Below are 12,782 nucleotides of genomic sequence, written 5' to 3' on the forward strand. Positions count from 1 at the left end.
GGCGCTAGCTATCGGTCACGTCAAAAGCTCCAAAACAGTATTTATTGTTTCAATTTCAATTTCGTAATAAATGGACAGAATCTGAGAGCTGAGAATTTATTTCATATCAAAAGTAACCAACTCTGTCCTGTCTGTCGGTGTCAATGTCCTCTTTGCTTCGCTATTTTTCTCTGCGTGAGAAAATGGATGTGTGTTGTGAGAGCGTGTGGAAAGTGTCAATTGCGTGAGTCTCACACTGAATGAGTGAGAGTTGGCAGCTCTGCAATAGACATGTTCCATAACATTAGCTGCATCAAACAGAAGATGTGAAAGATACAGTGTAAGCGGGAATCTTTGGGTCATTGCTGGCCAGAGCTCCACCTTCACCTGTTTGTGCGGTCATCTTCCACAATGGCGAACTGACTGCTATGTGAGCGTATGCTGGCAAAGAGCTCGTGCGTTCTTTTTTTCAAAATAAAACCAAGTTTTTCATTGGTTTGGAAAGCCAGTGTAATAAATACTTGGAGCAGGCATGGGGAAATGTAACGGAGTAAAAAGTAAACTTTGTCTTTAATATTGTAGTGGAGTAAGAGTAAAAGTAGATGCAAATAAAACATACTCAAGTAAAGTACAGATCCCCGAAAAAAATACTTAAGTAAAGTAACGAAGTATTTTTACTTCGTTACTTACCACCACTGCAAACTTGTAATACAAATGGGCACTTCTTCTAACATTCAAATTCGCAGTACAGCCTCAAATTGGCACTTGCAACTTCTCAAATCTGTTACTGCAATCTCAAATTTCACGCCTTGACTTTTGCTACTCTTTTCGCGATATATTAGGTGCAAAACTGACTTGTGCACTTGCAACTCAGTGGTGGCGAGAGAGGAAGGGGGGCGGGAGCGGGGGTTTTCAACGGAGCCGTTTTATTGGTTGGAGCCTAGCCAATGAAATGGGACTTCTGTTATTCGTGAAGATGTCACGAAACCCGTTTGTGATGGACTGATATTAAAAGTAATCAATTATATTATCAAACTCAGTTAACAACACCATACTAATTAAGCATTAAGCAAATATGTGATTAGTGCAAATAAACCTGCTGCCTGCAGTTTTATTAATAATAACAAATTGTGTGTTTTTTATTTTTATAACTGTTGGTCCATTAAGCCTCATGAAGCGTTTTATTGGTTTTCTATGGGAGGGGCATTGTAAATAGATTTAATATACAACATATAAAAAAACAAGATATTCTTCAGACAAAGGAAATGGATATAGCAAATACATTAGCAGAATCTTTTGAAAAGAATTTGTCAATAGAAAACTGCCTCCCTGAATTCCAGTTAATACGAACACAGCAAGAAAGGAAAAAATTGAACTTCTGCTCTGATAACAAAGAAGTATATAATCAACCTTTCAAGATGGAAGAATTAATACACTCTTTAAAATGTTCACATGACACTGCTGTTGGTCCAGACAAAATTCACTATCAATTCTTTAAGCACTTACCCCAAAGCATATTATCTCTTCTTTTGGATAACTTCAACTTTGTCTGGTCTTCTGGACAAATACCAACCTCCTGGAAAGAAGCAACTGTAATCCCAATACCTAAACCAGGAAAAGACCAGACAGATCCAAACAACTATCGACCAATCGCTCTTACCAGTTGCCTCTGTAAAACAATGGAGAGAATGGTAAATAATCGACTTGTTTGGACACTAGAATGGAAGAAACAAATTAGTGACTAACAATGTGGCTTTAGACGTGGAAAGTGCACTTTGGACCAATTAATCCGACTGGAAACTTATATTAGAGATGGTTTCATTAGAAAAGAACATGTTGTCGCTGTCTTTTTTGATTTGGAAAAAGCATATGATACAACATGGAGATATGGAATCTTGAAAGATCTTTTCCACATGGGTTTTAGAGGACGATTACCCATCTTCATGTCAAATTTTTTGGCTAGCAGATATTTCAAAGTCCAAGTAGGAAACACCTTGTTGGATATTCACAAACAAGAAATTGGAGTACCTCAGGGAAGTATTCTCTCTGTTACTCTTTTCAGTATTAAAATAAACTGTATTGAGAAGATCATCGGATCTAATATATTCTGCACCCTATATGTGGATGATCTCTGCATCTGTTATAGAGGGAAGAACATGAGTACAATTGAAAGGCAACTGGAGTTATGTATTCACAAAATATATCAGTGGTCAGTTGAAAATGGATTCAAATTCTCTAAATCAAAAACAGTCTGTACCCACTTCTGTATCCAGCGATCTCTTCGTCATGATCCGGAACTCTTCATTAATGGAGAACCGATTAATGTTGTTAAGGAAATCAAGTACTTAGGTCTTCTATTTGACAACAAAATGACTTTCATTCCTCATTTGAAATCTCTAAAAAACTGGTGTCTTAAAGCTATGAATATAATGAAAGTATTGGCAAAAACAAAATCGGGAGCAGATTACATTGTTCTTTTGAGACTCTATAGAACACTAATTCGTTCCCGGCTGGATTATGGAAGCATAATATATGACTCTGCCAGAGAATCATATAAGCAGATGCTGGACCCAGTACATCATCAGGGCTTACGGCTTGCCTTGGGAGCATTTAGAACTTCACCAGTGCAAAGTTTGTACATTGAAGCCAATGAACCTTTACTTCAAAATAGACGATTGAAGCTCTCACTCCAATATGCTGTCAAAATAAAGGCAAATAAAACCAATCCAGCCTATTCTACTGTCTTCAACCCACAATTTACTCCTTTGTATGAGAGCAAACCTAAAAGCATCAGATCCTTTGCCATTCGTATTAAATCACATTTGGAGAACTTAAATATAAATTTGAACATTTTAAATCAAATACAATTCCATGGTATATCTCCCTGGAAATTAAAGAAGCCTAATATCAATTTGGATTTGGCTCATCAGAGGAAAGGAGTGACTCATCCAAATGTATATAGACATCAATATTTGGACATAAGAAACAAATTCCCTTTTCATGTACATATATTCACAGATGGTTCGAAGGTGGAAAATAGTGTAACGGCAGCAATGGTGACTGGACATCAACGCTATGGAATCCGTATCCCAAAACAGTGCTCAATTTTCTCTGCTGAAGCACATGCTTTACTTTTAGCTTTGGAGCATATTTGAAAATACACTACAAAAAAATTATATAATTTTTACAGACTCTAAATCTTGCCTTCAAGCAATGGACAATTTAAAAATTGATCATCCTTTAGTGAACTGCATTTTAACCAAAGTGGATTATGTACTAAATCAGTTCTTCAGTATTATCTTTTGCTGGGTTCCAGGCCATGTTGGATTGTCAGGGAATGAACGAGCTGATGCAGCTGCTAAGGAAGCTCTTAATCAGGAAGTTAATGAATGTCAAATTCCTCCCTCAGATATCAGACTGATTATTAACCGATATATTTTAAATAAGTGGCAAGAAGAGTGGGATATGTGCAAGAATAATAAGTTGTATGAAACTCATCCGGAAATAACAAACAGACTTTTTATCAATTTTAAAACTAGACTTGATCAAGTGGTCTACACCAGATGCCGTATGGGTCACACAAGTTTGACCCATGCTTTTCTGCTTAAAGGTTAAGACCCAACTTTATGTATGTTTTGTAAAATTCCCTTATCTGTCAAACATATTTTATTAGATTGTCCTGGACTTAACACAAGCAGAATGCTCTTTTATGAAGTTACTTCACTGAAGGAGATATTTAATGAGATTATGCCTGAAAAGGTTTTGGATTTTTTATCATATGTTAATTTAAAAAATATATATTGTATAATATGACTTGTTGTTTATATTTGTTTTGTTTTTTTGTATTTATATGATATTTTTATTTTTGTAATTGAATTTTTGCCATGAAAATAGCTTTGAATGCTGACATGGCATTAAATAAAATAATCTGAATCTGAATCTATGGGAGGGAAATGCTTAACGTACAATTAAACGCTAAGCTTCATATTATGCTGTTCATATTATGTGCAAATTACTTTTCTGTGCTTTATTAGTAGGCATGGTGTTTCCTGAGTTTGGCCTTTTCATACCACCGTCTTAAATGCGTTGTATTCATATTCTGTTTTGATCTGCTTTTCTGTACATAGTAGCCTATGCATTATTAGTATGGTGTTGTTTACTGAGTTTGATAATATCATTTATTTATTTTAATATCAGTCTAATACATTAAGCCATGTTAGCATTTCAGATCTTTATTTTTTTAATGCAACAATAAATATACAAAGATTTGTACATGCACCTCACAACAACACCTTTAACGTTTCAGATCAGATTCAGATCGTCCCCGAGAAGCGGGTTTCGTGACATCATCACATATAACAGAAGTCCCATTTCATTGGCTAGGCGCCAACCAATAAAACGGCTCCTTTGAACACCCCCTCCCGCCCCCCTTCCTCTCTCGCCACCACTGAGTTGCAAGTGCACAAGTCAGTTTTGCACCTAATATATCGCGAAAAGAGTAGCAAAAGTCAAGGCGCGAAATTTGAAATTGCAGTGACAGATTTGAGAAGTTGCAAGTGCCTACTTGAGGTTGTACTCCGAGTGTGAATGTAAGAATACGTGCAAATATATGTTACAAGTTTGTGTCTGTCATTGTATCTTTGTGAATGGCATTTTACACATTTGTGACTGCTTGTCTGCAGCTTCAAATTCAGAATACAGGTTTGTGACTATTGTCTGCGAGTTCAAATCTCAGTGTTCAAGTTCAGATTTTTATTTTACAAGTTTTCACATTGAAGCTGTGAGTAGTACATTTTAGCGTACAAGTACGAATATTTATTGTACAAGTTCTCAAAGTCACATCAACGTGTTCTCGAGTTTTGCTACCAATTTACCTTCATATTATATTTCAAACACACACTCTAAGCAGTTGACCAATAACAACAAACTGAACCGGTTAACCTTTTCCATGTTATATCCAATTATCAGTTATATACACCTTCACTTCCTAAAACAACCACAAAAATTACGGAAACAACTTTGCAGCTCAAACAATACACAGGTTTTAACGGAAGAATTAAAGGAGCAGTAAGCGATTTCTGAGAAACACTGTTGAAAGTGGATCGGGCCGAGCGCCAAAACACACTTGTAGCCAACCAGCAGTAAGGGGCGTATACATTGATTAGGGGGCAGGTGCCTGTGTTGCACAGCGTATTTGTGAATTTGGGGGCGGAGCTATAAAGAAAGTGGTGTGATCCTTTTGGGTAGTGTGAGTTTATTTTGGTGATTTCAAATATCAACAGCATTTTTCAGAAATTGCTTACTGCAACTTTAATGTAAATGTTTTTATAAAATTATAAGCTAAATATTTTAGCTTTTAAATCCTCCAAAAATTGGTTCCATTAATGTAACCTCCACATTTGCTTCTATTTTTTTTAAAGAAAGAAAAGCAGGGATGATTTGATATTATTTTAGTAGTAACAAAATGCTACAAACCTTGTTGATTCCTTTAAAAAAATAACTTTCTTCACCAACTGCTCCTCAACCACCTTTGGCTTTGTTTTAGGTCTCCTTTATAACTCTGACATACATATTTTGTGTGCTTGCATAAAGACGTCCCAACGCCCAGCCTGGTGAAAAGGGATGAGTTGATTCTATAAATAAAGCATGATGGATGGACATCACGCTCCGTAACCCAATGTAAAGAAGGTGACTCTGTGGAACTTTAAATTGATTTGTGTTGTGTTTAGTGGTGGGCTGTCTTCAGTGTAGGTAAATGGAGGAAATAGTAGCCTTTCCCACTCACAAAATTTTCCAACTCATTATACTCAACAATCTCTGCATAACCTCATTAAACTCAATGGCCCTATTTGGAAGTCTGTTAGTAAGCAGATGAAACTTTTAAGGCACATAAAATGGGTTTAGTATGATCAACAGTACCCACGTTACAATGAATGCTTTTACTTTCCGCGATCTGTGCTTCCACAACCTGTAATTAAATTACTGACCGCTTCCATATGCATCTATCCCAGGCATGCTTTAAGACCAAAGCCAAGTCTAGCATTCCAAACAACTCTTATACACACTTCTGTACCCAGGATTTCTGGGAAAGTTAACATATTGCGCCTCCTATGTCTAGATTGAGCTCTAAGTTTTGTTTTCATAGGCCGAGCGGTGCCCTCAAAAATCCTGACATCATTTGCAATAACATACACAAATGCGGCTAAAAGCTACCAGCTGTTTTCTACTCTAAGCAATTCTATTCTTTCCTCTCTTTGAGCTGGAAAATAACTGTGAAGGTGCGATGCTGCTAAACTTTTACCACCACACCCCAACGTCTGCACTTTGGAACTCAAAAACAAGAGCTCGAATGACTACATTAAAACAATAAAGTGAACATTCCACAGAAGAAAGGTTAAAGTGGTGTTACAGGTTCAGTACAAGTTAAAGGGATAGTTCAGCCGAAAATTAAAAATCTGTCTTAAACGTGAATTCTTTCCAAACCATAAGACAAAGGTAATTTGTAATAGTCTTTCATAGTTTTTGTCCATCCATTGAAAGTCTATGCAAACAACATCTTCATGCATCAAAAAGTAATCCATATAAATCAAATGGTTTAATCCAGGTCATCAGAGGAGACACGATCGCTTTATACGATGAACAGATTTAATGTAGATAAACACACATACTGTACAGGGAGCACATTCAATATGGTAAATGACATAAGATCAAAATGTGATTGGTTTATGATTAAGAACAATCCTCATTGGTTCTCTCACAACAAGCATTAAAGTTTGAGCTTCCATTAAAATGTTGATTGCATAGACTTTCAATGGAAGGAGAAAAAATGATGGGAGATTATTAAAAATATCTTCATTTGCGTTCCAAAGATGTTGAACAAAAGTGTTGGGTTTGGAACAACTAAGCTCGGTCAACAGGATTATAACAAAATAAATACACAAATAAATCATTTTTTTGCATACCGCAAAAAAAGCGAAACACTGATTTTAAAGAAAAGGTAATCGTGGGTAAAAAAGAAAAGGTAATTTTTTCGTGGTAATCAATATTATGCCATAAACACCTTATTGAGCATCGATTAAGCATAACTTGTACTGAATCTGGAATATTCCTTTAAGAAATGTTGTGGCTGGACCTTGTTAATATAGTACATCGAGGCCAAATAAATAGTTTTGGCAGCTTTTGATAAAGTTAAGTCTGAAAATCCCAGGAAAATGCTTTTATGATGTGGTCTCCAATCTGAGGCCCAAGGCAATATAAAAGCAGCCTTGGGTCAATGTCTGCAAACTTTTGTTACCCGATCAAAGCAGAGAGAAAAAACTCTTGTGGAGTAATTTTTCTTTAGGACAGATGAAAATTTTTTTATTTCTATGAGACAGTGAAAGTCAGGCACCACTTAAATACAACCAGGTCTTCATTTTGAGCAAACACTAACCTATTAGCCAGCTAACCAAACTTATCTGAGTAATTTTCTCTATAAAAAGTTAATGTCAGCATGTAATTGCTGCAAAAAAAAAAAAAAAAGCACAGATCCCATGAAACTGACACATAACCTCCCAAGTCTGTTGCATTTCTCTTTGTGAAACATGTGCATTCAAGATGCTTTTATGATTCAGATTTAGTCAGCGCGAGTAGAAACGTTGTGGGAAACCGATTTTCTTGCATAATGCTTATCTTAATCCAAGTTGTCATAGAAACAAGAACTTACTTGTTTGTTTGAAATTGAAAACCAGACATTAAGTGCAGGCACACATGAGCACACGCACGTACACATACAACAAAATGAGGATGCGAGACTACCAATACATTTTCTTTCGCCTGATAAACAACACTATATGCTTTTATTGTCAATCCAAAGTACACAAAACTTTCATCACAACAATGTAAGAAATTTTCACAAATCTGAAGTCATTTTTTAATGTTCAAATATTTAATTTCAGCATAAGATTATCTAATAAATAATGCTAATTCTAAATACCACCCCACAAAGAAAGGTTTAGGAAATGATATTTTTTCGTAAGTATTTTTTAAACCAGTTATTCAGAAAAAATTACCCTAAATGAGGATTTATCTCATTCTCAAGCAGATTTAATATGATGGAGCTCTACAACTTTACTACAATATCTGAAAAATTCTAGCCTGGTGCTTTCAATTCTGAGTGCTTAGTTCTAGGGTTAGTTCACCCAAAAATGTCACCATTTACTCATGAACCCTCAAGTTATTTCAAACAAGAAGCATCAAAGTTTTTGCTGGAATGTATGGAAGCTTGTTTCCGCCACTGAATACAAAATAAAAACGGTAATTGTGACTTCTTATCTCACAAATTTTTCCCCCAACTGCGAGTTTACATCTCGCAAGACTTTTTTTCCTCGCAATTCTTACTTTATAACATGCAATTGCGAGTCAGTCTTTTTTTCCTCAGAATTTGACTTTATAACTCGAGTTTGTATCTGGCCATTCTGAATTTATTTCTCACAATTGTGACTTTATATAACTCACAATTGCAAGTTTATATCTCACAATTACAATCTTTCTTTCTCAGAATTGTGAGATAAAAAGTCGCAATTATCTTTTAAATTGTTTCATTCCGTGGCGGAAACATGATTCCACAGGAATGAACTTTCAATGAAAGAACAGAAATCTCTCAGATTTAATTAAAAATATCTTCATTTGTCTTTTAGTGATAAATCAAAGTCATTTGAGTTCGGAAGACCTTTTAACACCTTCTCAAAAAAAAACAAAAAAAAAAGGTCACAGTCATGGTCAGAATTAATGTCACCCCTGGTAAATATGATCAAAACTGGCTGTAAAAAATAAATCTGCATCGTTTATCCTTTTGATCTTTCATTCAAAAAATTGCCAAAAATCTAACCTTTCATTGAAGTAAAAGAATTGAAAGTGGGGGGGGGGGGGGGGGGGGGGGAATCACATTATGAAATAAATGTTTTTCTCCAAAACACGTCGGCCACAATTATTGGTACCCCTAGAATTTTTTACGAGTAAAATATCTTTGAAGTATATTCTCATTAATGTTTACCTTTTTTTAGCACACCAGGGTGACTAGGAACATGAAACTGTCTAGCTATGACTTCTTGTTTCACATGAGTTTAAATATGAGGAAACACAAGGCCAAATTCCCTTATTCATCCATCACAATGAGTAAAACCAAAGAATATAGTTCTGATATGCATCAAAAGATTGTTGAGCATCACAAAATAGAAAGTGGCTGTAAGAAAATAGCTAAAGAATTGAAAATCCCAATTTTGACCATCAGGGCAATAATTAAGAAGTTCCAATCAACTAAAGATGTTATGAATCTGCCAGGAAGAGGACGTGTGTCTATATTGCCTTAATGCACAGTGAGGAGGAAAGTTTGAGTGGCCAGAGACTCTTCAAGGATCACAGATGGAGAATTGCAGAGATTACTTGAGTCTTGGGATCAGAAAGCCTATTTAAAAAAAAAAATCAAACAACCCCTACATCACCACATGTTGTTTGGGAGGGTTTCAAGAAAAATCCTCCTTCCTCGTCCAAAAACAAACTCCAGCATATTCAGTTGTCAGAATGACTTGAACTTTAAACGGCACAGGGTTCTGTGGTCAGATGAAACTAAAAAAAGAGCTTTTTGGCAACAAACACGCTAGATGGGTTTGGTGCACACAAGGATAAAAAGTACCCCATGTGTACAATTTAATGTACCGTTGGATTTTTAATGTTGTGGGCATATTTTTCTGCTGGAGGTCCTGGACTTCTTGTTCAGATACATGGCATCGTGGATTCTATCAAATATCAACAGAATAAAAATCAAAACCTGACGGCTTCTGCTAGAATCTTATAATGGGCCATGTTTGGATCTTCCATCTGGACAACGATCCAAAACAAATATCAAAATCAACACACAAATGTGTTACAGAGCACAAAATGAAGCTTCTGCCATGACCGTCCCAGTTCCCTGACCTGATGAGTAGAGTGAACTGAAGAGAAGAAGCACCAACATGGATCTGGGAATCTACAGGATCTGGAGAGATTCTGAATGGTCTCTGGTCTCCTGTCAGGGGTTCTCAAACTCATCAGACATTATAGGAGAAAACTCAGAGCTGCTATCTTAAAAAAGAAGATTGCAAAAAGTATTTAATAAAAGGCTTCCAATAATTGTGGCCGACGTGTTTTGGAGAAAAACATTTATTTCATAATGTGATTTCCCCTCCACTTTCAATTATTTTACTTCAATAAAAGGTTAGATTTTTGGGCATTTTTTTGAATGAAAGATCAAAAGGATAAACAATGCAGATTTATTTTTTACAGCCCGTTTTGATCATATTTACCAGGGGTGACATTAATTCTGACCATGACTGTATATATATATTTTTACATTAGAGGAAGGATGACTGGATAGCAGCATTTCCATTACCATGTTTGTTTTAGGAAAGCGGACCTGGGCTAAGTTTCCAAGGGGAAGTCATATGATCTGATGAATAAGACCTATTCAGTTTGTGGAATATGACATATCAATGTTTATACGAAATTCTGAAACCAAGACTCTTCAAATTTTAGTCACAGATGTTGGATCTTTATTTAGTTTTTTTATGTAGGCTACATTTTAAGATTATTAACTGCTTATGTGCAGAAATTTGTCAAATCAATTAATAAATTACAAATATAAATTACATAATTGGAACTCTTTTACATTATAAAAGGATAATAAGACGATTAAAAAAGAAAATTACACATTTATCAAAGTAGCAGTACTACATGAGAGTGGAGTGATCAGGAGTGTATCTGAGGTTATGATAAAGTCAAATCACAAAAAAAACATCAGGCTGATAGACAATTCTCAAGGTAACGGTTTGATCGACCGGCTGCTGTAAGCTGATGGACAGGGGATTGTTCAGGCGTTTATGAGAGACTCACTATCTGGGGAGCATTTCCTCCAGGTCAGCGACCACGTAGGCCACCACAGCCCAAACAGCGGAACACAGGTTCATCTCCTCTGGGTTTTGGACATTCATTGTATCACCGTCGCTGTGGTGGAACCAGAAGTACCGCTGGTCTGCAGTGTGCAGGCTGGCCCCTAGGGAAAAAAAGACAGAATGAACAGAGCTGAAATGGTGTGATTCTGTGTTTCACATGTGTGAAAATTCTCCTTCTGCGTTAGAATATAAAAGAGTCTGGATACGTCTGCTCTTTAAAATAGTTCACCCACTCGCCCACATATAACCAACCAAAAGACCATGAAAACAGAAACTAAGAACAAACAAAACTTAATATGTGTGACACTATACAGGGCAAATTAGCGCGAGAGCACAATCCCATAAAAGCACCAATGGTAGTGGAAAGTTCTGCGTGTGATCTACTGACGGGCAAATTACAGAACACAGACGCAGCCGAATCATTTGCATAATGACCAACGCAATCTACCAAGAGCAGCGCAAATTAGCATCTGGTTTAAGACATGCTTTTTTTAGGCGGCCAATAATGGCACAAATAGCAGTAAATTGACAAGCGCAAATCTTCATCTAAATATTCTCCTCCCATCTGAAAGGGAAACTCCTACATATGCATATGCAATATGTTCAGCTGCAAAAAGTAAATGTCCATGCTATTTCAGCGCAAATTTTTCACTTCGTGGCTTTAGTAAATCCTCACAGTATTTTTTTAAGCCAAAAGAGCTCTGGTGAAAACTGTTGGTAAATCTGGCCCTAAATGTGAGCAGGCATTTATTCATCTCACTTGTACAAAAACAGATTCAGTATTCCTCAGAATGAATAAAAACTGTGAAATGCAAACTCAAAATACTATGTAGACATACAATAATTAAATGTTAAATAACACAAAAAATCTATTGACCAATGTCTTTGCTGCTGACCTTCAATGATCCAATTCAACCATACTAATAAGCAAAATGACTTTAGATAAACATCACATTTGTGTTTAATTTCATTTGTAAGATTGGTCAACTTTCTTCTCCTGCATCCTATTAGCTGCGCATGTACAGGCATACATTTTCATTTCCTTTAGCCTTAGGCTTATTTTTTGTTTTAGTTTTTTGTTATTATGTCCAGCCCAAGTCAGAAAAAAAATGCAAAAGTAATGTAACATTTCTTTCCATAAAATGCAATTAGTTACTTTTTTAAGGGAGTAACACAATATTGTAACACATTACTTTTAAAAATACCTTTCCCCAACAATGGTAAGGTGCTAAATATTTTTAAGAAAGTACGCCATGTTATATTTCTGAACACTGTCATATTTTGTTCACATATTAGATGGATGTGGTTCTCAGTTCACTGATTCAGTGGTTGCTGCATCAAATTGGTGGAGAAGATTATCGGTTTTGTTCTGTTTCTCACACAAAGCTATAGTAAGCTTTTAGAGCATTGGGAATACAACACATGAGTCACATCAACCTATTTTATGATTGATTTATGGTGCTTTTGGGTCGTATTTGAAACTTGAAAGCTCCAGGCCCCATTCATAGTAAATGCATGAAAAAAAAGAAGTTTGCTTCTTGTGTTTCACTGGGGAAGAGAAGTCATATGAGTTTCAAATGACATGGTGAGTAAATTACCATTCATTTTTGTGCTATTACAGAATGACAGAATGCATTTTCTTTCTTTCTATTTACTCTTAAATCTGAATGGGTATTCATATTTTCTAGGCCTTGATTCAAGTGATGCTGATGAAAAGCTGACCAGCTAGTGACTCATTAACACAGCATCACCAATGCATAACCATTTTTAGATCAGTGTGCTTTAAAAACGTTTGCTATATCCCACTGCAGGCCTCATTTTCTTTGTTTGGAGGAG

General features: G+C 35.9%; 1 protein-coding gene across 1 annotated transcript in view; it reads right to left on the minus strand.

The window, feature by feature from the left end:
• Window positions 1-10,524: 10,524 nt before the first annotated feature.
• The window catches only part of LOC143716012 (carboxypeptidase Q-like), a 74,008-nt gene continuing 71,750 nt past the window's right edge, over window positions 10,525-12,782 (minus strand). The window contains exon 8 of the mRNA XM_077208070.1: window positions 10,525-11,047. Within this exon, the coding sequence (XP_077064185.1) occupies window positions 10,887-11,047 (161 nt within the window). The 3' untranslated portion in view covers window positions 10,525-10,886. The remainder of the gene's footprint in view (window positions 11,048-12,782) is intronic.

This window comes from Siphateles boraxobius, unplaced genomic scaffold (genome assembly GCF_051911475.1).
Source record: "Siphateles boraxobius isolate OS27281-9 unplaced genomic scaffold, OSU_SipBor_1 12, whole genome shotgun sequence".
Taxonomy (NCBI): Eukaryota; Metazoa; Chordata; class Actinopteri; order Cypriniformes; family Leuciscidae; genus Siphateles; species Siphateles boraxobius.